Here is a 26,472-nt window from a genome sequence, read left to right as displayed (position 1 = left end):
ACATATTTTTCCCTTTTGTATGTGTGTGTAATAGAAATATTATAAAATTGAATATAACATTTCCTCTACTTATTTTTTTTTGTAAAGTCTCCTTTACTATAAATATGGAAAGATAAAACCACAAAATATTAAAAACAACAAATAAATAAGTATATAAAACCTAAGAAATAACATATAATGTATATCATGATGTGAGTTGAAAATTATCTTTATTTTATTATTGAGTTTATTCCCATGAAATTATAGTATATATAGAATATTAAACAGTGTTCAACTTGCATATTTCGTGAAGCTATTTTATTTTGTTCACACCATTTCTCCTTATTTATAAAATGGCATTACAAGCATAAGCCTTTTTTGTATATTTGCATAATTCGATTTAATTAATGGTATGTATGCCTTTTTTAATGGACAAGGAAAAGACAACGGAAAATAGTTTGTATGTGTGCCTCATAATAATTTACATATATACATATAAATGTTGCTTGAGGCAAAAAAGGTATGCTTTTCCAATATCCAAACCATTCATTAATCAATAATTACATAATATAATGTTCGAAAAAAAATAAAAAAATACGAAAAAAAAGAAAAACGAAACATAAATGTATAATATATATGCGCATGCATGAACCCATTTAAATGCTTCTCTTCTCCCATTCTCTTTAATTCTTCTGTGTATGGGGAAGAAAATAATGCATAAAACACATAAATTATTAGAAACAAAAAAATACAATTATTATAAATTACTAAAAATTATGAAATAAGCATATTAATAAAAAAATAGTTAATTTTTGTTAGAAGATTTTTATTTATCTTTTTATTCTGTAAAGAACAACACTTGGTTGTTCTGTCTATGTATTTCCTCAGATTACCATATATACATATATGGCTACTATAAAATTAGAGCATTAATATATAATGACCTTTCTTCGGATATTCTTAACGCGGGGGTAGGAAGGTATGAATAGGACTTTTCCTTAGTTTTAATCCTAATCAATATTTTTGAGAATTTCGACTGAAAATATTTATCCATTTTAGCATAGGTTGTGTTGAATTTCCGTCATTTTGATTTATTTTTTTGTTATTATTTTTTTGCTCATTATTAGGTTTTTTTGTTTTTGAAAAGTATTGAACAAAAGTTTTATTTAAAGTAAGATAATCTTTTATGTCGTCGTTATGATTATTCTCTTTAAATTCTCTATAATCTTTAACCATATCATAATTATGTTTCCATATAGCACGCCTTACTTTTGCAGTAGGATTTATACTAAATTGATTAGTCATAATATCGCTTTTCATATGATTAGATTGATCAATAGATGATATATTATGCATAATAATATTATTTGGCATCTTTCCTGAGTCTATAATTTTGTCTTTATCTATTTGGTATATCATTTTCCCTTCATGGTGTTCCATATTTTGTTGCAATGGATTTTCAGTATCGTGCTCATTTTGTTCATAATTTCTACAATAATCAGAGTTTAAATTACAGGACTTAATAAATTTGGTTGTTTTATTAAATTGATCAAGAGTTAAATTATCTTTTGATAGTGTATTGTTCTTATTAATTATTAAGTCATTAAAATTGAGATAATTTTTTTGAATATTTTCATAATTATTAGGGCTTTTAAGAAAATTGTTAGCCATTTCATTCATATTGTAATTAGGTGTATTTTGGATATATTTATTTGATTGATCAATAAAATTTTTATAATTGTTTGTTTGGGATGTGTTATAATTTGTTGGAGTTACATTTTTATTTTTCACAATTGTATCTTTTAGGATTGTAATTTTTTGTGATTGATATAAATCATATTCCTTTTCAAATACGGGCTCGCTTAATATTAAATTATTTGAATCGAAATATTTTCCTACACTTGTATTCCCAGTTATTTTATTTATTGCATAATTTTGAGTTCCATTATTTTTTAAAATATAAAAATTTGTTTCATTTCCAAGACCAGCTTTATTATCATTTAATTCTATTACCTGTCTACAATTTAGATTTCCATTGAGATTATTATATATGTTCGATGCATGACTATAATTTTGTACAGTACTCGAAGTGTTATCAATATATGCAGTTGATACTATATTATTATTGGTTTGTGTCTTGTTTGGTATATCATTTGTTAAATTTGTTTCGGGAATTTTATTTATTATTTTAGTGGGGCTCGACAATTTAACGTTAAAACTATCTTCATGTTTATCTTTTTTTTCGCTATATTTATTTTCTTTTTTATTAGTGCATTTGATTTGAAAAAATGTGTCATCAATATTTACATCTTTATAATCAATTAAACTGTAACTTCTTTTCATGTATGGAATTGTTTCATTCGTTAATATACTTTTTGAGAAAGCTTCTTTTTTGCAATCAATGAATTTGCTATTTTGATAAACATCATGGCAATCATTTTCATTAAATAAATTTTGTTTATTCAAAGGAAAGTATTTATTATGTTCATAACTGTATGGAATATTCTTTTCATTCGTGCTATTCTTAAAATGATGTTTTTTATTATGCTCTTTTTGATGTCTTTTGTTAAAATTGTTATAAGAATAATGTATGTTGCCTTCTTTTTGAATATCATTATTGTTTTTTGATTCCAAAGAATATGGATTATTATTTGTTTTAGTTTTATTCGAATAAACAGAATTATCGTATTTGAATATTTTAGCACGGATATTATCAAGGTGGTTATTATATTCCTTTATTTTAATTTTTGAATTGCATAAGTCATATGAATATTCATAGTCTGAGTAGCTACACCTGTTGTGATATAATGAATTTATTTTAAGTTTTTTGTAATATATTTTGTTTGAATTAAAAAAACTGTCTGACACATCATAATTATCCTTGTATATCTCCTTTTTATTATTATTTTTAAAATTTATTTTATTTTCAAGCATATTTTTATCGTTTTGCTTATTTATATAAAGATATGGACTGAGTCTGTTACTATCTATTACAATGTGTTGTGGTTTGTTTGTTTTTTTTAGTATCTGTTCTCGATCTGAGTTTTGCATATTGATATCTTCGAAGCTTGATTCTTTTATTTCAACCTTATGCTTTTTTGTTTTTTTTTTTTTGCCTTTTTTATCATTCTTGTGATTTCGTCTTTTATGATATAAATCCCATTTTTTTAAATATTTTAAAGTGTCTGAGTTATTTTTCTTTGCTTCGCTCTTGATATTTGAAAATGCTTTATGAATTTTTATATTATTTTTTCTCATATAATAGTGATTGCAGTATTTTAAGAAAATCATTTGGGATATATTTTCTTTTGAATATATATTTTTTTTTAATTTTAAAAAGTATTCTCTGTTACCTTTGTTTCGTCGTTTGTTCTTTATACAATCAATATTTTCAATGCTTTTCTTTTTTGTTTTATTATTTTTTTTATCATCCTCAATATCTATGCTTTTATTTTTACTTAATCTGTCTATCTCACTATATTGCTGTTCCTTTTTTTTATTTCTTCCATCGATTTCTTTTTTTGCAAAATTATTTATCTTATAACTCTTATTCATTTTCTTTACATCTAATAATTCATCATTCTGTATTGCATTATTGGAAGTACTACACATATTTAACTTATCCGTGTCTGTATTGTTGTCGTTATTGCTGTTTGTGGTGTGTTGGGTTTTATTACTTTCATTCTCATTGCATTTATTAATAGCTTCACATTTATCAGTTTTACCTTCTTTGCTTGCATTTATGAATTTTGGATTTTGTCCCTGTAATTTTTTACAACTAATATTATTAATATAACCAATACTTGAATCGTTACTCAATTCTGCAATTGATGTGGAAGATATTGATGACGGCAATGAACCAGATGAGCTATTTTTTATGTGTTTTTTTTTATTTGTTTTTTCTGTTTTTTTAATTTCATAATTTGAATAGCCAACATTTTTGGTATTGTAATCGCTTTGATCATTTTTAGCATCATTATCATTATCATTGTCAGATATATGCGTATTCTGTTTTTCATAAAAGGTATTTAAATAATTTGTATACCTATTTATAGGTTTTAAATTAGTATTTATAGTGTTTTCAGAATAGCTAGCAGATTTTCTATTTGTTTCAATTTTGTTATTCATTAAGGGAATTATAATATTATTGCTAGATGTTTTGTTCACATTTTGATAGCAATCATATTTTATATCTTGGTTATTAATATTATTACATATGTTGTTGTCCTTTAGAAATATGTATGTATTTCTTTTGTTTTCCCTATTACAAATATTATTATCAGAGCAGTTGCTTCTTGAATCATTGAAATTGATAGAATAATCTATAACATGATTTTTGGTGTCTGAGGATAATTTTGAATTGTCATAATTATTTATTTCGTTAATTTCTCTCTTTTCGGGTTCATTATCATTTTCCATTTTATCTCTCATATCGTTTTTTTCTTGCTCATCGATTGTAATTTTTGAATTTTGTTCGGCCTTGAAACTATATATTTCATCACTTTTATCAGGTTTATTCTGTTGGCTGTTTAAACCCCATGAATTGTGATCTAGATTGGACTGGTTACTAAGTTTATGGTTTTGGCTATTTTTTATGTTTATATCATCAACATTGTAACTAACAGTAGATTGGGAAGCATACTCTGAAATTCCCCTTTTATAGTCACCATAATTTGAATAGTGGACATCATTATTATTATAATAATTGTTAGGAGTATTTAGTTTGTTTTTTGATAGAACAGATGAAGATGAAGATAAAATATATTTAGGGTCATTTTGATAATTAACTGAGCACTTAACATATTTCCCATTATTATCATAGTAGTAATAATTGTATTCATTATTATAATTGCCCTTATCATTTTGAGGGATTACAATTTCTATATTATTATTTTTGTTGATAGTTGTATTTTCATCTTTTTTAATACAATTTTGGATATTCTGGTTATAATTTTGTAAACCGTTCTTACTATTAGTAGATATATTATTTTCATTATTATATGCATCATATTCATTCTGTTCATTAGTTGTTTTCTTAGAACTGAAAAGATTATATCTTTTATTTTCCTCAGCTTTTAATGGGTTTACAGGTGTATAGCATGGTGTAATAATACGGCCATCTGAACTTTTAAGTAAATAATATTTTTCATGATGAATATTATTTGGCATATTAGTAGTAAGGTTATTATGGTTATTTTCTGATGGTATTGTATCATATCTATTATTTTGATAAATTCCATTTTGATTCAAATAAAGTTTATATTCTTTATCAGATAAAATTTTAGAATCACTTAATTTATTGGGAAAATAATTATTATTAATATATTCTTTATTTTCCACAAGCTTGGAATTATAATAATTATTTTTATTAAGATTCTTATTATCTAGATAAACACTTTCAATTGATTTATTTTGGTCATAATAAATCACATTTAAAGATTTTTCAGATATATATATATTTTTATCATTTATTTGTGTGTCTTTTTCAACATAGTTTATTTCTTCATAAATATATTGATTTTTTTTATTGGATTGTTCAGAAATTTTAGGGGATACTAATTTACTATTAGACAATTCTTCTTTACCCTTATTGTTGTTTATATTTGCTGCATTGTTTTTATATGCATTTACTAGGCCTGTGTAATAGTTCGTAACATTGTTAACCTTTTGATCATCATAATTTTTTACTTTATTATATAATACCCCATTATTATCACATGAGTATAAATCATTGTTACTTTTATTTAATGGAATTGGTCTTTTTTCATATATATTATAAAAGTTAATTAGATTACCATTGCTTGAATGAGCATTTGATGGAATTGCATATCGAGAAGAATAGGTTGTATGAGTTGAATTTGATGGTGGTGATGTTGTAAAGACTGGATTATCTTCAATGAATTGATTATGATTTTTTTTTTCGTAATCATTTTTTAAATTAAGTACTTTTTCTGTGCTATTATTAGAATTTTTCATTAGTGCTGCATTATTATAAATATTAAAATTCCAAGGATTTTTATTTATATAAATTTGGTTTCCAACGGTAGATGATATTGGGACATTTATTTTTCTATTTAAATAAGAAATTTCTAATTTACTTTTAGCTACATTAGCAACCCATGGATCATTAATAACTTGATCAAGAGATAAACGATTTATAGGATTAACATTAAGCATACCTATTAATAAATTTTTAACATTATTTGAACATTTATTAACCCGATTTTTTGGGAAAGCGATTTTATTATTTACAATTTCGTTGTATGCTTCTTTAATGTCTTTTTCTTCATTATCAAATGGTAGCAAGCCAAATAGCATTGCATACAGTATTATACCTAAACTCCATACATCTGCTTTTTCACTATCATATCCATTATTTTTATCACAACCTAATACTTCTGGTGCAGCATAACTTAGCGTACCGACAATGTCATAATGCACTTTATTTGGCGCATCGTTAAAGCAACATGCACCAAAATCTCCTATTTTTAATTCATATTCAAAACAAGATGGTAATTTTCCTATCCTAATCAATGTCTTCTCCTTCTGATTCAATATCTTTTTGCAAAGAAATATATTTTCGGGCTTTAAGTCTCGATGAGATATTTTATTGATGTGCATATATTTAACGCCATCAAGAATTTTTCGAAAAAAATATTGTGCACTTAATTCTTCTAAGTATAATACCTATCAAAAAAAATACATATATATAGTGTAAAACATATTATATATGCATACAAAGGTAGGTACATATGTGCATTTTCAATTTTTATAGCATTACATTTCTAACGTATGATATTAAATCTCCCCCATCACAGTATTCCATGATTTGTATAATTTTGTCCCGAGTTTCAAGGACGTTTATAGTTTTTACAACATACGGATGGTTCATTTTACATGAGACAATTATTTCATCCTTTAATTTTTGAAACAACCCTTCATCACCTTGAACCGTTGATTTGTCTATTGCTTTGGCCGCGACTAACATGTCTGTATATAACAAAAATATATATTTATAGGCACATGTAATATATTTTCAAACCTTTTGTATATAAATGTAATGGTAAGAACATTTCAATGAATGCTATTTTTTGCCTTTAAAATGTTTGTATCATTATACACATGCGTAAAATATTTAGAAATCAAGTAATATGCATAAAACGACAAAAAAATATATAGCTAACCTGTATTTTTATCTAATGCTAAATGCACCTGCCCAACTGAACCTGTATTGATCTTTTCTAAAATTATATAATTCTTAATGTGATAATATTGCAAAGTATCAGATAATTTTTTTTTTGAATATCTGGATTGAATTTTTTTCCCGCTTGAAACTAAAATATTAAATAATTGTTGTCCTTTAACTGTTCCCCTTTGAATAGCACTATCTATGTGATCTCCCCATTGTAACAATTCGGGTTTCTTAGCTTTGAAAAAATAAAATAAAGCATTAAAATGTGAACAATAAAATATTGTATGATTGGCTAGAGTTTCACCTCAAGCGCATCATCAGGTAACCCCCCTGAAACAATACCATCATATTTATGACAAATATATGGTATCATGGGGGATTTTACCCATATTTTTATGTTTTATATTAATTATTTTTCTTTATACTTGCTATAAAATCTATGAGGCTTCTCACTTGAGGGATAGCAGAATGGTAGAGTTTTAAAAACTGTAAACAAATAAAATAGTTAAAAACAATGATAAAGAATAAGATATAGATAAATAAGATCAAAAGAAATTCATGGTGTGCAATCGTAATGCTTTTAAAATATAGAAAGGATAAAAAAGGGAGTAAAGCAAACTGAATAGTATTCACTATTTTATAAATCTAACCCTCCAAATAAGAAAAATATTTTCTGTTAACTCGAAATCATATTCATTAACTGTTTCAACGTGGGGAATTGAGCGGAGCTCGGCGTTCCATTCATTTCTCCATTTTGCAGTATCCAACATTTTAAAATCAATACTCCAAAAAGAAAAAGGAGACACGATACAGTGAAGACGAAAAAAAAAACGAATTAAGGAATGGACATTAGAACAAAGTAATAACTATATGCGTTAAAGACAAAATAGAAAATACAGAGAGTCCTAAAAAATATAATAAATCAAATAAAAATACAAATATAGACAACTATATATTGTGTTAGAAATTTATGTGTAGTAATGCTACAAACATGGGTAAAACGTAATGAACGGTACATATGAAGATACAAGTTATTCGAAGGAAATTGATCTAAATATACATTGTTTTTAATTAATATAAAATAGAAAAGGTGTGCACACAAAATAAAATAATAATAATAAACAAAATATAAACTAATAGTTGCCAATATAATTCACGAATAATGCAAATGGCATATTAGTATGGATCTTTGCATTAACACTTAACAGCATCTTGAGTATTTTAATTATATATTTAATAAAAGTATTTAAGCTTTTCGATTATAATGTCTTTTAAATGGAAAAAAAATATGCAAAGAAAATGTGTAACATAACTTCTCTTTTAAAAGAGTTAAAATAATTCGTAATACATATATATATTTATTTATTGGAATTTTTATTTTATTATTATTATTTTTTACATATTATCTATTATTTTCCAACATGTGCATGCAACTATCGAAAACAAAAACAATGATATAATATAAAAATAATGGCAAATAGTTTAATTATAAGAAATGTGGTACATAATATATAGTGTTTATTTTTATACCATAAAAATACAATAAAAACAAGTTTGTTAAAAAAATAATAATTTTATGGAAATGTGTATGTATTTTTTTTCTTTATTAAACTAAAGCAGTATATGTAAATTTCAAACATTTCTAGCCACTATAAATATGTAATTTGTGAATTACAAATAAAACAATATTAATAAATAACCAAATAATTAGAAAAAAAGCAAAAATAACAAATTAATATATATTTTTTTGAAAATAAAATTATGTATCTTAAAAAAATAAGACGGGATATATTTAAGCATTATATGATTAACAGGTTGTATAATATTAAAAGTGTGCTTGAATTATATAGCATAATTTATAACTTCGATGAGACTATATTTCTATACAAATACATTTTTTGTATATTTCCTTTCAATAAGAAATATACACACATAGCACGTATATATGCGTTCAAAATGCGTAATAATAAACCATTTAATGTCACACCCTAAGAGTATCATTGCTTATAGTACCAAATAAAAGTACCATTTTTATTGAGCTAATTGTCTTAACCAATAGTTATATATAATATATGAAACATTGTTTTTGCTAGAGGTTTAATGATACTTTTATAACTATAAAAGTTTAGTTATTTGTTCTTTTTTATATATGCATTATAATACTATTAAAAAGTAGGAAGTGTTATTAAACTTTCTCTTAATAGAATGAATAGGATATATATTTGTCTATTTGTTTACTAATATCTACCCCTGATGCACTTGTTTGCAGCTCTAAATAATTAAAAAGGGTTATAACCAAATGCGCATTTGCATAGTTCATATGAGTAGATCGGGCTTATGCTAAAAAGAGTATTATGAGAACTATGGGAAAAAAAGTAAATAGTATAAATATAAACAAATTGATTAATATACTTATATTTTAACCTTTGTATTTCCTTTATTTTTTGACAAAGTAAATCATAATATATTATATGATTATTAAAAGAAAGCCTAGACCACACCAAAAGTATATAGGGCATTATTGAGCACCCCGTGCATGGGTATTATAGGGTTACCAAGAAAAAAATATAAAAAGTGAAATAAGAAGTGAAAGAATAATAATTATAGAATATAAAAATGTAGCACCCAAATGTGTATTTTACTTGGATGATAAAATTTGTAATAATTTTATATTCCCTTATAATCCTTATTTTTTCCTTGCTTTTTCCTATTTCATTTTTTTTTCTTATGGGCGATTTATTGTAAATCTGCCAATATTTTGGTAACCCAATAAAAAATAAATATTAATAATATTATTATATATACATATTTATTTTTATTATGATTATATATTATTCTAATTCACAAGGGAAAAGAAACAAACTGTTTTTTCCAAAATATTGGTGTTCGAAAAAAAAAAAAAAAAAAACAGTAAGGGAATAAAAATAAACCCAAACTTCTGGAACAATGCATATAAAATATTTATTAAATTTGCAACAAGCACGTAATATACATAAATATATAGAAATGTATGTGAGTGTTCGAAAACAAATATAGCATGAATCTCCCTTTTATTTGTAATTCCTCCATGATATGCAACTATTTAGTTGGCGAATTATTCTCGTTCCTTATTTTACCTCAAAACTGCATCCTATTTCATGAATTATATATACATATGCATATGCGCATACATATATGTACATCGCCGTTTTATTCCAATTTCGCCATAAAATAGTGTAATTCTCTAACACCAATACATAATGAATATATCCACGCGTTTAAAGAGCTATATATATATGTATGTATGAAGCAACACACTTAACCATAGATTCTTTGTGGTTTTCCCATAGTACTTTTAATGTGTAATGTTCTAATATTTTGCCAGTTTTTTTTTAAAAGCGAAACTAAAAAATTGATGGCATGTACTATGTTTGATCTTAATTCATCTTCCTTAAGGTTAGCGTGACCAACAGGTACTCCCATACATAAAACTTTTTTCAATTGGAATTTAATGGATGATCTTAATTCTAAAATTTTATCATTAATTTTATCATTATGGGTAATTAAAGAAGGAAACTTTCCTGCTTTATTTAAACCTGGACCTAATAATTTTGGAATTTGAGGCAATATGACCTGACTTGCTAAAAATGCATCATATTTTTTAGCAAGTTTTTTAACCAATGTTTTATCTTTATTTAATTTTTTCATAGCTTCTATATCCATATAATCTAATTTTAATTTTTGTGCCTCTTCAGAATGTACAGCATCTCCTAATATACAGACTTTTAATTTCTTTCTAACTTCATTTGATAATTTTACAGTACCTGAAAAACGTTTATCTCTTTGTGTATCATAATCCTTTAAACCAATTTGTAATTCTATTGTTTCAACAAATTTTCTCTTTTTCTGTTTTGTTCCTTCAAATACATCGCTAATGGCTTTTTTTAATAAATCTTGATTTAGCTTGCTGTAAAAGTAAAAATATAGGAAGAAATAAGAAACAAAATGTATTTCGAAATTCGGAAACGTTTTATTAGTATATAGAAAAATAGATCATGAATTATGTAAAAACATGTATTTATTATTTTTTAGTAGCAAATTTTTTATTCATATTATGCAAATATAGGGCATAATACCCACATATTTTAGAAGCATTTTTTTATATGGAATTAATAGAAAGCATATGGTAGGCATATTTATATATGTAACATATTAATATTTGACAATAAATTAAGAACAAATATGAAATGTAACTATAAATAATGCATAAGCCCATACTCAAACATAAGTATTATATATATAGAATAATAAACGCAATGGGAAATTTCCATTATCAAAGTTAAAATATGTAAATATATATATAGCAAATAAGCATAATTCCATATAAAATGAAATATTTTTTTTATAACAATTTTTTGTTTTTATTAATTACCTCATTGTTAATGGAAATGTTTAAAAAGGGAGGAAAAATTAATTATATATAAATGGTATAATTTATACTAAGAAAAAGTTGAGAAATTATTATTATCTTCTCAAGTTATTATAATTTTATAAAATTAAATACTTTTTAATTAAGTATGTTTCTATTAAAAAAAATTAAAAAGAGCAAGCTTTTTATATCTTGTTACATCGATTTTCAAAGAATCGAAAGAAAGCACATTTTATTTATTTATTATTCATTTGTTTTTTTATATAATTATTTTTTTTGCAATATAAATTTGCTTTAATATGATATAATGTAAAAATGCAATATATAAAGCGTATAATATTTATTATATAAAAATAGCAGATTATACATATGTAGGAAAAATATTTAATATATATTTATTATTTATATGGAAAAATAAGAAGTAATTATAAATACCGTATATTTATATAGGTGAATAATGCATATTTTTTTAGTTATTAAAAGAAAAAAAAAATAATAATACAATACCGACAATAAATGTAAAAGGAAATATAAATGCGGTATAAAGTAAAATCAGAGAGGAAAGAGCACTTATTTTGGCATCCCGTTTTGGGCAATCCTTTTAAGGCACAAAACAAATAGTGTATACTATGGAAATAATTTACATATAATATATGCATATATTAATGAAAAGCTTATTATAATATACGGGCAGCTAAAAAAAATTAATAAATAAAAAATATATCAATACAAATGTGGAAATACAATGGAACATAATATTTGAATAAAACAAAGCCAAAATAATTTTTTTTAAATAACCATTAATATATCAATTTTTGTGAAATAAAAATAAATTTATTTTATTTTTTATGTTTATTTTTAAAACTAGTTACTATGTATATAATATATGAAAATACTATGCATAAATATATAATATATTGTAATGAAAATAGTTAAAAAAAGGTAAATGCATAGTATATAACGAGGGGACTAAAAAACATTGTAGAAAATCGGAATATCTTTTCTATCTTTCGTAATAAAAATATTGTGAAATTTAAGGTATAATAATTTGTTAATTAAAAAAATATGGAAACCATTATGTCCATTGTGTATGGCATAAAATATGCGTTGTACATATATATACTAACAATGATAAATTAGCGAAAAATGCTGTATTTTATTGTTCTTGTTCTATGCCGTAAAATTTCTTTATGTTTGTAAGAAATAAGTGTGATAAAAAAAACAAAAAGTTGTGTTCTTATATGAACTCTTTTAATATTGCGTACCATATAGAGATGTGCAATGTTTTATAGAAAACCTTTGAGCGTATTTATAAATGTATAAATAGTTATCCAATAACTTTTATAGCTATTTATTAAAAATGAATTTAAAGAATTAGGATGCTTGGGGTTTATATGAGTGTTGTAAAACACCATTTGCTAATCTAATCGTTAACCACAATTCGTTATAAAAGTGTACATATATTCTTTATGATTTCTTTCTAATTTCGGAAAATTTGATACAATAGGAAGCAACTTATTATACATTTTAAATGCATTATTATATTGTGATAAAGATAAAGTGATTTTTTTGTATTGTGTATACGATATAAAGTCACATAATTAAATAGAAAGTTAAAATATGTTTTCGTTTTTGCTTTATAAGAACTTACAATAGTTATGTTTTACAAGACGATTTTTAAAATTTACAACAAATACAAACATGTGCATACCCATGATTTCAATAGTTGTAAAGGTTTTAATACCAATTGTTTTCTTAACATTTTTATAAACATATTTTTTTACGATAGTTTTTTATTATCTTAAAAATGGTTTTATAAGGCTCAGTGTCTCTTGTTGCATTAGACTAAAAAAGTATATTTATTTTTTGCATATATCAGAACATTTTTTTTAATTTTTTATTTGGATAGTATTTTGACAAAATATTACGAATTTTTAAAATATATGTGAGTACTTTTATTCCCATTCCTTATTTTAATAAATAAGAATATTATATATAACAATAAAAACCCAAATTATTTTATTATATATATCATCCCCCCATCACTAGCCCCACTTATATATATTTCTATTCACTCTACAAAATGAAAGCACTGCTTAATATAAGAAATTTTTATTTTATAAATTTTAATAAAATACACGTAATATATAAATGGCATAGTAATGCTTTTTTTGTATTTCAACATTTTTTTAAGGAAAAAGTTCTTTCGTTTTAAGTTCTTATTACATAAAGCACCGAACAATAATAATATAGAATATACAGAAAATATATTATATTTTTTAATTACAAAGTTAAATAAAGGTATAACGAGAAAAAAACAATTTTTGCGCAAAAAAAAAATAATATATATACCTTTTCTGCTTTGTATAGTAGCAAAATAATGATACGTTATTAATATAAATATATTGTTTAAATTATGCATAAAATATTAATATATGTAATGCCTTTCACGTACTGCAGCTATAACTAGTAAGGGCGACATGGCATTTATTAAAAAAAATAATACATAATATTTATATATTCGCACATGATATATTTATATATAGTTGCCCATTATATATAAGTATTATTTAATACCTTTTTTACATAAGCAAGCGAGCAAGTATGATTTTATTGAAATATATAATTTTAATAAATATGCCAATAATATCCATAAATTTTTATGCATAGAATTAATATTATTAAAAATATATATATTGTAGGTATATATATATTTTTATGTTTTATTTTGAATAAAGCAATTAACATTACATATAATACAAAATAAGAATATAAATAAATAGTAGCATTATTATATAATTATCCATTGCTCTCATTTTTTTATATTTATATTTTAATTAATTTTTTTTCTAATTTTTATATTGCATTTTTTTTAAAAACATTTTCTTCTTATTATATATATTTATATATTTTATATATTTATTATCTTCGTCATTTTTATATTAATAACATTTGATTTTAATTTTTAAAATATTAAAAAGAATGTTAAATAATATTTATTACATATATATATAGCTATATTTATTTATAATATTTTTTTATTAAATAAGCAGATATATATATTAAATATATATAATACTTATATATATATATATATATTATTGTTGAAACAAGTATCCTCAGTATACTTTGTTTTTAAAATGTAAAATGGTGAATTCACCATCAAAAAAAAGGGCATTGAATACATTAGAAGATAAAAACGAAAATAAAAACATGGTTAGTAAAAAAAATAATACTGTTGATACTGTAGACGATATTGAAGAAGGCAACGATAACGTTGTAGGTGAACATAAGAATGAACTTATGAAAAAAGATAAAAGGAAGAAGAAAGAAAAAAAAAATAAAGATATAGAAGATGACGATGATGGAAACGATGAGGACGCATTAAAGAAATTCTCCGTTGACACTAGCGAAAACGACGATGACGAGGACAGAGATGATGATGACGAAGATGACGATGAAGATGATGATGATGAAGATGATGATGAAGATGATGATGATGAAGATGACGACGATGACGATGATGATGACGATGACGACGATGATGATGATGACGATGATGAAGACGATGATGATGAAGATGACGATGATGACGATGATGATGACGACGATGATGATGATGGAGATGATGACGATGATGATGATGACGACGATGAAGATTTTGAAGATATGGATGACGATGATGATGACGACGATGATGACGATGATGATGATGAAGACGATGAGGATGATGAGGATGATGAAGATGATGAAGATGAAGATGATGACGACGATGACGATGATTCTAAAAAGGGTGGATCAAATGCAAAAAAAGATAGTGACGACGAAGGGTTTGACTAATTGACTCACGCTTAAGAACAAAGAGTTATATATACATATATAATATAAAATTAATTATAATTTATATGATTTCAAGTATATTTATAAAGAATGTATAAATAAAAATAATTGGATATGTTTCTTTAAGTTATATATATTTCGTACTGTTTTAAAATGCTTTTTTGCGTGTTTCATGTGTTTTTCATATTATGCTAAAAAATTATATATATATATATGTATAAGATTTTATATATTTAAATTTATATAAATATATTTATGCGCTATGTATTTTTTTTCTTGCCCCTCTTCATTTTATATGCAATTATAGTTGTTCTACCTTTATTTTTTTATGTTGAAATTTGAACATTTAAAATATTTTACATATAACTACAAAGTTAATAAATTGCATTTATTCTAACAAACTATATTTAAAAATTAAAAATAATAATAGAATTTGAAAATCAATTAATCCCAAATTAAAATATTTGCGGCATTATAATAATAGGAATGCATATGTAACTATGCATATAAAGTATATGTACGACATACGTATATTTTCTGAGGTATATTTTTATTATATATATTCTTACTATGTAAACGAAATAAAAATTTATAGATAAATTTATATGTTTTAATTTTGATTGCAAAACGAGGTCACTTAACAGTGTCAATATTCGCATATTCGTAATAACAAACTTTAATGTGTAAAATGGAAAAAATAAATGGTATCTAAAAATACGAGTTGTATAAAGCATATTTTCCTTTTTTATTTTTTCCGGTAAAACAAAATATATTTTATCATTTCATTATTATAGTATTTTATGCTTTTTATGCATAAAAATTTGAATAGGTTATTATAAAAATATATTATTATACAGGAAATAAAATAATCTATATGAAGTTAGTAAAAAATTTATAAGCGGTCATATTTAGTTAAAAATGTATATAAAGTAAAAATATCGGTTTCGAAAATGCATTTAAAGGAACATATAACAGGAGTTTCAAAGATTTTTAAACGAATAATTTGAGCGAAATATAATAATTTCCAAGCTTTTTTAGTTTGATATCCTTGAAAAAAATACAAATATTTTATATAGAAGATATAACCCGGTGTTTTGCCACCCTACAGTGTAGCAATCAAAAATAAAGGTATACTCTTGAATTATTATATCTAGTCCTTTTACTGCATTTGCAACTGTTATTACCGATATTTGTTTATAATTTCATTTTCTTTAAAAATAAAAAATATGCAAATGGTACATTAAATTTATGGATAGTTTGGTTATAGAGTAAAAAATTGTATAATATTTATATACGCAATGAATAGCAAAAATATGGAAGACAAATCAAACGACAATAATGAGGAAAAAATCGATTTACCAATCTGTTATAAATGTAAAAAAAAAAATGCTTCAGTTTCTACACGAGAAAAATCGTGTAAAGACTGCTTTTTGTTGTTAGTAGAATATACATTTAAAAATACTTTAAGAGAAAAATGTTTGTTTAAAAGTAAACCAGGTTTTTGTAACTATAAAGAAAAGGGCAAAACTGATCAAATGAAAAAAAATGATAACACCTTTGAAAATCACAAAAACAAAAAAAAAACTACAGTAGCGTTTTCTGGAGAAATATGTTCTTCTATCCTTTTATATTTATTTATAAAATATTTACAAAGTGCTAAAAATAAGAAAAATGATATGCTATTAATGAATGAACATGCAATATTTAATGAAGTAATTTTTGTAGATATTTTTGATGATGAAACATATATTTTGAAGTTGATTAAAATTATTGAAGAAATATTTGAACTTGTAGGGAAAAGTAATGACAAAAAAATTGTGGAAAAAGAAGAGGGAGAAAATAACACACAAAAAGATGATATATCTCCTGTAGGACATAAGGACCAAATTACTTTTAATAAGGGTGTTTTTAAAAAAAAAATTAACAAAATATATTTTACAGTCCTAAAAAGTAATTATTTTATAAAAGAAGAACATCAAGATAAATTTTTGCAAAGTTATGATGTAGTAAAAAAAGAAAAGAGTTATTATTTGAATTATATAAACGAGTTAATTATATATAATAACATATTAAAATATTGTAAAGACGAACAAATTAATTATGTACTTTGGGGAAATAATGCAAATAATATTTCAAATAAGTCTTTTTTATATACAATAATTGGTAATGGTATTAATATACCGTTATGTACTAGCTATATTGACAATAGGTATGAACCTATAAAATTTATTAAGCCTTTAAAAGACTTATTAGATAAAGAAATATATATTTATGCCTTTTACAAAGATATTAAATATGGTTATAATAAAATATTCGATGGAAATATATTATACAGTGCTATAAATAATTTACTATCAAATTTAGATTCAAAAAATAATACAACATCTATTGTTAATAATACATGTAATCATTTAGTTAATTTAATGGAATACACACGTAAAGACCAAAAGATTATATCACATTCATGTGAAAGCAAATATGATAAAATTGAAAAACGGGATGATAAAAATATTAATTGGAATAGCAATGGTAAAGAAAATAATACAAATGAGAATGAAAATGAAAAAAAACAAAAAAACAATTTAAATTGTGTTGAAACAAAATCGTCAAATAATAATATTTATGAAAATTTAAATAATTATAATAAAAATTTTTTGTGCTATATTTGTTCTGGTAATAAAGAAACACCAGAAGAAAAGAATTTTATAAATAAAATGAATAAAATTCAGACAAAATATATTATAAGAATGAAATACACAGATAATATATGCTCTACTTGCTTGAGTATATTTTCATCTAATGAAAGTTTTTTTAATTTGTTCGATTCTCTTATATAAAATTTGATTTAATTTTTTATTATTATATGATTTGTGTTTTATTTGTTTATTATTTTGCGATTTTTATAATTTTTTGGTTGATTTACTTTTTATGTTAATACTTTTGGTTGTCCTTAGTATTAATTGGCATGCGCTCATTTTATTATTTTTAATATTTGTTTAATCCTATATTATAAACAAATTTTGAGAATAAATTTTTAATAATACTCAGCTTTTATCACATTAGAAAGGAGTGTAAGAGAATTAAGAAATTATTATGATCATGATTGTTAATAATTACAACCAATCATCAAAATTAATTTTGTGATTTGGTGGGTAATTTGGTTGTTCCTTGCATTCTTTCGTTTGTTCTTGAGAAACCTTTAAAGAAAAGATATTAGAAATATGTAATTTAAATTATTTTACTAAATATAGAATATTTTCGGTGTGACTTACATATATGTTGTTATTATCCTTATATACATGTCTCCTAATATGTCTCTTGATTTTTTCAATTTTGTTGACATGGGCTGCTTCTCGTAGCTCACGATTCATAAGTATTCGTTGATTCTGTAAAAGATGTTATTAAACATGTCGTATAATGTGTGTGCATAGAGAGAGTGCAACTAGCCATGTACACATGTAGATGGATATATAATGTATACCTTGTTTTTGTTTCTATATTTTTCAAAAATAATAGATTTGTTCAATGATTCGAGGTCGTTTATCCATAATTCAAAGGTATCCTTAAGAAAGTTAAAATAAGAAGAAAACAATATTTAAATATACACTTCTTTAATTAGAAATGCAATAAATGTTTGTTATAATAAAAATTAGTTAAATGAATATATTTTTAATACATTATAAATAACACTGTTTTGGTATGCGTTAAACATCTGTTTTTGAATTTCGTTTATTTCTTCTTGTTTTCTAACATATGGTATAATACAATTTCCAAAATATTGTAACTCTCCTTCAGTATACACTGCATATAAAAGATGTATAAATTTGTTCGATTTTTATGTACCATGCAAAGTAATAAACGATTAAACATAATATATATAGTGACAGCATAAATATGTATAAATATATAGATGAGTAAAAGCTATTTTTATTGTCTTAATTTAACTGTTGTTAAGAGGGTAATAATATAGAGGGATATTTTCTTGGGCCATCTTAAATAATTCATTTTTTTTGTTAATATCAATATTAATTTCATTAACGATTTTTTCCATATGTTTTAATTCCTCCTTTTAAAGCAAAGAATCATAATTAAAAATATGAAAAAGACGAAGAATGTGTGAATAATAAATGAATGATATGACAAATATAGATGTGAATTGGGTTGAACCATTTTATTTTCTTACCATATTTGTTGCATATAGTTGAGATAAATATTGATAATTTAAATAGTTTGAATATGAAAAGTTTTGAGAAAAGTTTAATGCATCATGCATAATTCGTATTTTTAAGTTATTCTTTTCCTCCATAGTCATACTAGAATAATTCTTTTCAACATTTTGATCAGCCTTCTTTATTCCCATATACATTTTTGCTTTCTTTTTTTACTTTAAGCGGTTATAATAAAATATGTATATATATATCATTTAGATTAGACGAATAAAATATTTTGATGCTGATTATAACATCCCAATATTATGAAAATTCAATCAGTGAAATTTATTAATGTACCCATTATACTTTTTAATGAATAAATGCCATATTGTTACACATATTTATGTCTTTTTAAAATATTTAAATACATATATAATAAGATTTAAAACATTCCTTCGATACTTTATTAAATATAAAAATTTTTCAAATTTTACTATTACAAGTTCGTGTATATGTGTGTATTTTTTTAATTTTTTTATATCAAAACAAATAAATAAAATATTAGTGGCATCGAAAATGCGGACAAAGTAATAATTGAGGATATATATATTTTTTTCGATTTTATCATTTAGGTATTATGTGAAAAAAAATATATGGCAAGGATATGGCTATGTATGCATAGAAAAAATATGAGAAGTTATACAAATTGGTTGTATAGCATATTCAATAGGTTCTTTTTATTTTTAGCATTAGTATATTTTCTTTTGGCCATACTATAAATTTGTCAACCTTTTAAAGGGGGAAAGAATCCTATGATGAATAAACATATCTAGAAAAGATTGCAAATTTAACTTATTTTTTTTAAGTTTGTAAAAGTTTGCAAAAGAATAAAACAAAAACATGCATGTATATAGTGATTGTGTTGTTTACTGAATATACATATGATACATACAAATGAATTAAACATTAATGAAATATTTAGGTGCATGAAAGGCATTGATAAGAAAAAAAGGAATATTGGTATACAAAATAAAAATATTTTAATAATTATTAAAAAAAATAAATAAAAACAAATAAGTAGGATAATAATAGACATGGTGTGCATCAATTTTGCGTAGATTTAATCATCTTTTCGTAATATTTAAATGAAAGAAAAACAAAAAAAATAGATACAATAGACATACATGAAGAAATAAAAAAAGGAAATAACTGGTTTTCTATATAATAATAACTGTATATAATAGGTGATATGGTTAAAGATAGATATCGAAAAAATGATACTATACTTTGTGTAAATAGCTGATCCTTTTTATCAAAAAATAGAGAAACTATTGTTGGTATAATTGGCTCTATATAAGCATAAGAACATGAATGAATAAAACAAATACTAATATATTGAAAAATTAAATTATAGTATTTTATACTGTTATATGTCAATAATACTCCTGTGCTCTGTATAATTAGCCCTATGACAGCAGTTCCTGAATTAAAAAAAATGTCATCGAATTATGGTATGAGTAATAAAAAAAGTGACAAATTCACACGAAGAAATATAAATTTGGGTGTGAAGAAAATATATCAATAAGGCATCATGTATATTAGGGGAAAACATTTCCTATCAGTATTCTTTACACACTTTCGTAATTTTTCATACCATTATATCCAAAATTTCGAAGAATAAATGAGAAGGAAAAATATTGATAGCATATCATTATTATTCCACTCAAGGAAACAAAAAGACTAATTTGTATTTGCTTGTTACCTGATAAAAAGGAAAAAATGAAACGAAAAGAAATAAAATAAAGGAATCAAAACAAAATAATTCAATATTTATTGCATGCACAATGAAGAAATATTCGGTGAATGGATTATTTCACACTATTTTTCAAGGAAGTGGTATTGAAATATTACCAGATGAAACATTGTCGTTGTAAAAAACAAAAAAAATATTGTTCATTAGGTTTGATGAGAATGATGCCGAGAATCGAAGTAAACATATGGAAAGTAAGCATTTCGATTTATAAGTTAGTGATACACTCAAAATTTTATTAAATATATTTTTAATGTATAGAGAAATTTTTGAAATGAATAAATAATCTGATCGTCTTAAAAATTGTTGATAAGATTTATCTGATATATCATCATTATAATAATTAAAAATATTTCCTTTACGTCCTGTTTCTGAATAATTAGTTTTATTGTTTAAAAATTCATTATTTACATATTCACTATCCCCCTTTTTATAGTATTTATTTAAAAGTAATTTATTTTGTTCACCATGTTTATTATAATTTTTGTAAGTAATCCATGTGTTAGCATTATCTTTCTCTTCTAATTTATCATCATTTTTGTTATCTTGATTTAGTTTGTACTCCCGAACTAATTTGGCTGGTGTTTTATATTTATTTTGAGAAAGTAGCTCACTCGAAATTGTAAGAATAATAAGTAAGGAAGATATTAATCCCAATGTGTTAAAGTTTAATATAATTTCAAAATTAAAAATTGTTAAAAAGAAGGATGATAGTAATGGGCCTAATATTATACCAATTGCATTGAATATATTTATATATGTGTAATATATGCATACGTTTGTATCAACTAAATCATTAATTATAGCATTGACAACAACTACAAAAACTGAACTACAGCCACATATTATTCTGTTTATTACTAATAAGGTAAAATTTAATTTTATGTAAAATAAATATATACCTACTAAATTAAATAAAATTAAAAATACTAATAAATGCTTCTTGTTTATTGAAGAAAAAAGCCCTATTATCAAGCACATAATACATTGTGAAAAAGAATAAAAACTTAATAAAATTCCTAATTCTTTTACTTCTATGTTATAATAATTTAAAATATAGAATGGGAGTAAGGGCTGTAAAAAGGACTCGAACAACGTTTTGATAAAAACGGACAATAATATTTTAAATAAAGTTTTTTTCCGAATTTTTTCATATTCTTCATTTTCATAAAACAAGTTATCGTGATCTCTTAAGAGTTTCATCCTATGTATCTATCTATATTTATGTGTGTGTGCTTCGTTTTTTCATTTACTTTGGATTAGTATAAGTATATATTTTTTGGGCTGTTTTCTTTTTCTTTGGTTAAGAAGGGCTCTCCACCAAAATTTTAAAAAATAATGTTTCAATGAACTGGACAAATAATATAAGCTAAATCTTCTTAAAAGTGCAATTCTTGTATTAGTATGTTCTGATATTTTTAAATATCAAGTTGCTCGTATTTTATTTTGTTTTTTTATCAAGCTTTTAGTAGTTTATTTATTATATATAAATATGCTTAATGACGTAAGTTCATGTATAAGAGTATGTATATTCTCATAAAACTCTTTCACAACCTCACGCATATTATACATATATATATATATTGAGATAACAAAATATCTCATATATTTGTTTTTTTTTGGTTTATTTTTTTCTTTTACTAAATGATGAAGGAAAAAATAAAATAAGCATTAAACACAATGGGATTTGAAAAAAGCTTAAGCATAATGGCTATTTGTTAATATAGTTATGCTGTGTTATGCTTCACATGATGATAATCGAAAAAAATAATTAAGAAATGAAATGATGAAATGAATAAAAATAAGAATAAATAAATGAATAAGTGAATGAATCACTGAATAATTAAATGAATAAATAAATGAACGAACATATAAAAATTGTATTATTCATTACATTAGTATTGAGAGCATTTTTATGGCATCTTAATTTTTTGAAAATATCTCATTAATATTACACCACATTCTTAGTTATATATGCAATGATAAGTTTACATGAACAAGTAGCCATTTATTATAGTCAAACAATTATTAAAAAGAAACATAAAGTGAAGCACATATTATAATATATAAAATATGTATGTAATTTATATGCATATATTTTTTTTCAATTTGAAAACAGATGTATGAATGATGTAGGCATAAAAATAATTAAAGAAAAACCGTAATAAGAAAAAAGCACATTTATGGATTATTGAGAATGGGAAAAATGTGAATGAAAAAAGAAAAAGAAAAAAGAAACGAATGTATGGTACAATTAACAAGTAGCATTATAGATTAAAAAATTAAAAAAAAAAATACAAATTATATATAGTGTAACAATAGTGATATTATATTACAGTCACATACATATGTATTATATTATGGAAGAAAGTGTTCTTTAAAAAAGTTTAAATTTATCTTAATTATTCTAATGATTTGAAAAAAAAATTAATTTTGTTTGAATTATTGGCTATTTAAATATGTGTATTTTTTTAATATAGAATATTGTCACATAAACACCATTTTTTATCACGTATATTTGTAATAAATATGATTCATAGAAAATCTGCATACAACGCATAAATATAATAAATAGGGATACAACAATGTCTTATTGAAACATGTTATTTTTATCTCGTATATATAATAATGTATCAATGAATATATGCATATTTGTTTGATGTTTGAAATGCTCTATATAATACGCTTATTTTCCCGACAATTTTCTTTTTCATAGAAAAAAAATAATATAAATAAAATTATTTTTTTTCCTATTTAAATTTTTTTTTTCGTTTTTTTCATTTTTTATAATTATTGCATGATTAGGATTGAAAATTTGTGAATATTTATGCCATCGGCCAGTTTATTTATTATATTTACTATCATTCGATTAATTTAATTTGCTTGATTAGGGTGATCAAGGCATTAGTTAATTTATTTCATTGCAGCACTTTCTATATTTCTCAAAACAAAAGTATTTCGAATTGAGATATATATAATGCAAGAGTGAAGGAATACATACACCCTCATTTACATGGTTCATATGCAGGAAAAATATAAAAGTTCACAGCAAAGGAAACAATGGATGGGCTTTTCATATACACCGGCGAGGGGAGGCTACTAATAGAACATGTTTTTGGAAATGATATTGAAATAAATATATTAGAAAGTGATATAGAAGATATAATAATAAATAAGAAAAAGGAGTTAAATAATTATTTTATAGTTTTAAATAATGAAAATAATAATAATTTTATGAAAAAAATGTATAAAAATAATTTTATATATTTGATTATAAAAGATGATATATATTTCGTTGCAGTAAAAAGGGATGAAAACAATCCAATTTTAATTGTTGAAATAATACAAGAGATAATTAAAAATATAAAGGCATATTTTAATGTCAATAAATTAAATGAAAATATATTTTTACATAATTATTCGGTGATTAATTTTTTGATAAATGAAAATTTAACACAAGAAGGGAAACCTAGTCTATTTGTAAACGGTATATTAAAATCGTTAGTAAAAAATGATTCAAGTATTTTAAATGAAGCATTGAAATTACCTTCAATACCTAATAATATATACAATATGATAACAAGTGGAAGTAGTAGTATTATCAATAATAGCGCAAATAGTGATTATATAAATAGTATTGGAAATAATGCTAACAATAAGACAAATTTTATTGGTAATAATACAAATGAGAATAATATAAATTATAGTTATAGTAATGGGTTATGTATAAATTCAACAGATTCTATGCACATTTATTGGCGTCCAAGTAATGTATATTATTCAACAAATGAAATATATGTTGATGTAATTGAAAATGTTTTTTGTATTATGAATAAGTTTAATAAAATAATACATTATTCTATTCAAGGGGATGTTATTATAAATTGTACAATTAGTGGAATACCCGTTGTTAAATTATTTTTTAATCATAAAATTGACTTAAAAAAATGTCATCTTCATTTTACTGTTAATTGGACTAAATTATTTAAAAAAAATAAAACAACCAACGAACAAAATGCTATTTATTTTGTTCCATTAAACGAGGAATATACAGTTATGCAATATTTTGAGCATGCCTCATTAATAAATAATAATAAAATTGGTAGTACCAAAGATGACACTAGTATAAACCGTTTTCATAATTCTCAAGATCAATTAACTGATGTTTTGAATTTAAAAACTTCAAGTATGGATAGCATCGATTTTGGAAAACCTGAGAATTCACCTAATGATAAAATCCAAAATAGCAATTGTGATGAGAATAGGCAAAACACCAAAAATAATAATATCGATAACATGGATAAAGGTTATTCATATAGAAATGATGAAAATTCTGATAAGGAAGATAATAATGTATTAACATCTGGTGAAATGAGTAGTGAAAATGATGAAAGACAAAATGATGGTGTAATGAAGAATGAAAATATTGAGAGCAGATTTTTATTAGACTATAATAATGAGCGATGCAGACTTCCTATAAATGTGAAAGGGAATGTCATTTATGTGCCAACAGAAAATATGTATAAAATGAAAATTAATGTGATTTTAAATAATATAAAAAAAAAAAAAAACAGCAATTTATTGCTAAACAGTTATGAAAACATTCTTATTAAAATTCCAGTACATAATATTATAAGTTCAGTTAATTCAAATATTACAATAGGGAAATTAAATTATAATGATAAAAATAATTGTATATTTTGGTATATCGAAAATGTTGTAGGTACTAATACTACAATATCAGCAAACATATCATTGCATATAAAAAATAGTAATAATATTTATAAAAGTAATAATACATTGGATATACTAAATGAGAACCATTATAAAGATGAATTGAGCGCAAACTACCCATATAGCTATAGCGAAAATTCTTATAATAATGATGGTCAAATGATTTATTCATCCTTAAATTTTGTTGCATATGCTAGTTTAAAAGTTAATGGAATCTCAATTTCAGGAAAAAAAATTGAAAAAATTGAAATTCTCGAGTCCAAGAATTTAGATATACGTAAAGGGTGTCGATACAGTACATATTTCAATAATTTGGAATTTAGGATATGAAAAATATAAAAGATATTCAATAAGTGTA

The 26,472-nt window shown here is 23.4% G+C and overlaps 7 protein-coding genes across 7 annotated transcripts; 3 read left to right on the top strand and 4 right to left on the bottom strand.

The window, feature by feature from the left end:
- Positions 1 to 993: 993 nt before the first annotated feature.
- On the bottom strand, positions 994 to 7,941 carry PCHAS_1308400 (serine/threonine protein kinase, putative; the record flags this gene model as incomplete). The annotated part of the gene is made up of 5 exons (XM_016799104.1): positions 994 to 6,666; positions 6,761 to 6,969; positions 7,164 to 7,406; positions 7,597 to 7,657; positions 7,822 to 7,941. The coding sequence occupies 5 exons, from the start codon at positions 7,939 to 7,941 to the stop codon at positions 994 to 996; spliced, it is 6,306 nt and encodes a 2,101-aa protein (XP_016654443.1).
- Positions 7,942 to 10,468: 2,527 nt separating this feature from the next.
- PCHAS_1308300 (60S ribosomal protein L1, putative) lies at positions 10,469 to 11,587 on the bottom strand (the record flags this gene model as incomplete). The annotated part of the gene is made up of 2 exons (XM_016799103.1): positions 10,469 to 11,117; positions 11,583 to 11,587. The coding sequence occupies 2 exons, from the start codon at positions 11,585 to 11,587 to the stop codon at positions 10,469 to 10,471; spliced, it is 654 nt and encodes a 217-aa protein (XP_016654442.1).
- A 3,139-nt stretch (positions 11,588 to 14,726) lies between these two features.
- On the top strand, positions 14,727 to 15,419 carry PCHAS_1308200 (conserved Plasmodium protein, unknown function; the record flags this gene model as incomplete). Its single annotated transcript, XM_016799102.1, has 1 exon — positions 14,727 to 15,419. One exon carries the CDS (start codon positions 14,727 to 14,729, stop codon positions 15,417 to 15,419), a length of 693 nt encoding a protein of 230 aa, XP_016654441.1.
- A 1,298-nt stretch (positions 15,420 to 16,717) lies between these two features.
- On the top strand, positions 16,718 to 18,256 carry PCHAS_1308100 (cytoplasmic tRNA 2-thiolation protein 2, putative; the record flags this gene model as incomplete). Its single annotated transcript, XM_016799101.1, has 1 exon — positions 16,718 to 18,256. One exon carries the CDS (start codon positions 16,718 to 16,720, stop codon positions 18,254 to 18,256), a length of 1,539 nt encoding a protein of 512 aa, XP_016654440.1.
- Positions 18,257 to 18,532: 276 nt separating this feature from the next.
- Positions 18,533 to 19,785, bottom strand: PCHAS_1308000 (conserved Plasmodium protein, unknown function; the record flags this gene model as incomplete). Its single annotated transcript, XM_016799100.1, has 6 exons — positions 18,533 to 18,616; positions 18,692 to 18,805; positions 18,901 to 18,981; positions 19,096 to 19,220; positions 19,365 to 19,485; positions 19,603 to 19,785. The coding sequence occupies 6 exons, from the start codon at positions 19,783 to 19,785 to the stop codon at positions 18,533 to 18,535; spliced, it is 708 nt and encodes a 235-aa protein (XP_016654439.1).
- Positions 19,786 to 20,674: 889 nt separating this feature from the next.
- Positions 20,675 to 22,583, bottom strand: PCHAS_1307900 (major facilitator superfamily domain-containing protein, putative; the record flags this gene model as incomplete). Its single annotated transcript, XM_016799099.1, has 3 exons — positions 20,675 to 21,051; positions 21,225 to 21,332; positions 21,482 to 22,583. The coding sequence occupies 3 exons, from the start codon at positions 22,581 to 22,583 to the stop codon at positions 20,675 to 20,677; spliced, it is 1,587 nt and encodes a 528-aa protein (XP_016654438.1).
- A 1,857-nt stretch (positions 22,584 to 24,440) lies between these two features.
- PCHAS_1307800 (AP-3 complex subunit mu, putative) lies at positions 24,441 to 26,444 on the top strand (the record flags this gene model as incomplete). The annotated part of the gene is made up of 1 exon (XM_732976.2): positions 24,441 to 26,444. The coding sequence occupies one exon, from the start codon at positions 24,441 to 24,443 to the stop codon at positions 26,442 to 26,444; it is 2,004 nt and encodes a 667-aa protein (XP_738069.2).
- Between the last annotated feature and the right edge of the window lie 28 nt (positions 26,445 to 26,472).

This window comes from Plasmodium chabaudi (assembly GCF_900002335.3).
Source record: "Plasmodium chabaudi chabaudi strain AS genome assembly, chromosome: 13".
Taxonomy (NCBI): Eukaryota; Apicomplexa; class Aconoidasida; order Haemosporida; family Plasmodiidae; genus Plasmodium; species Plasmodium chabaudi.
Note: the sequence above shows the minus strand (reverse complement) of the source record. Positions and strands in the feature narration are given on the sequence as shown.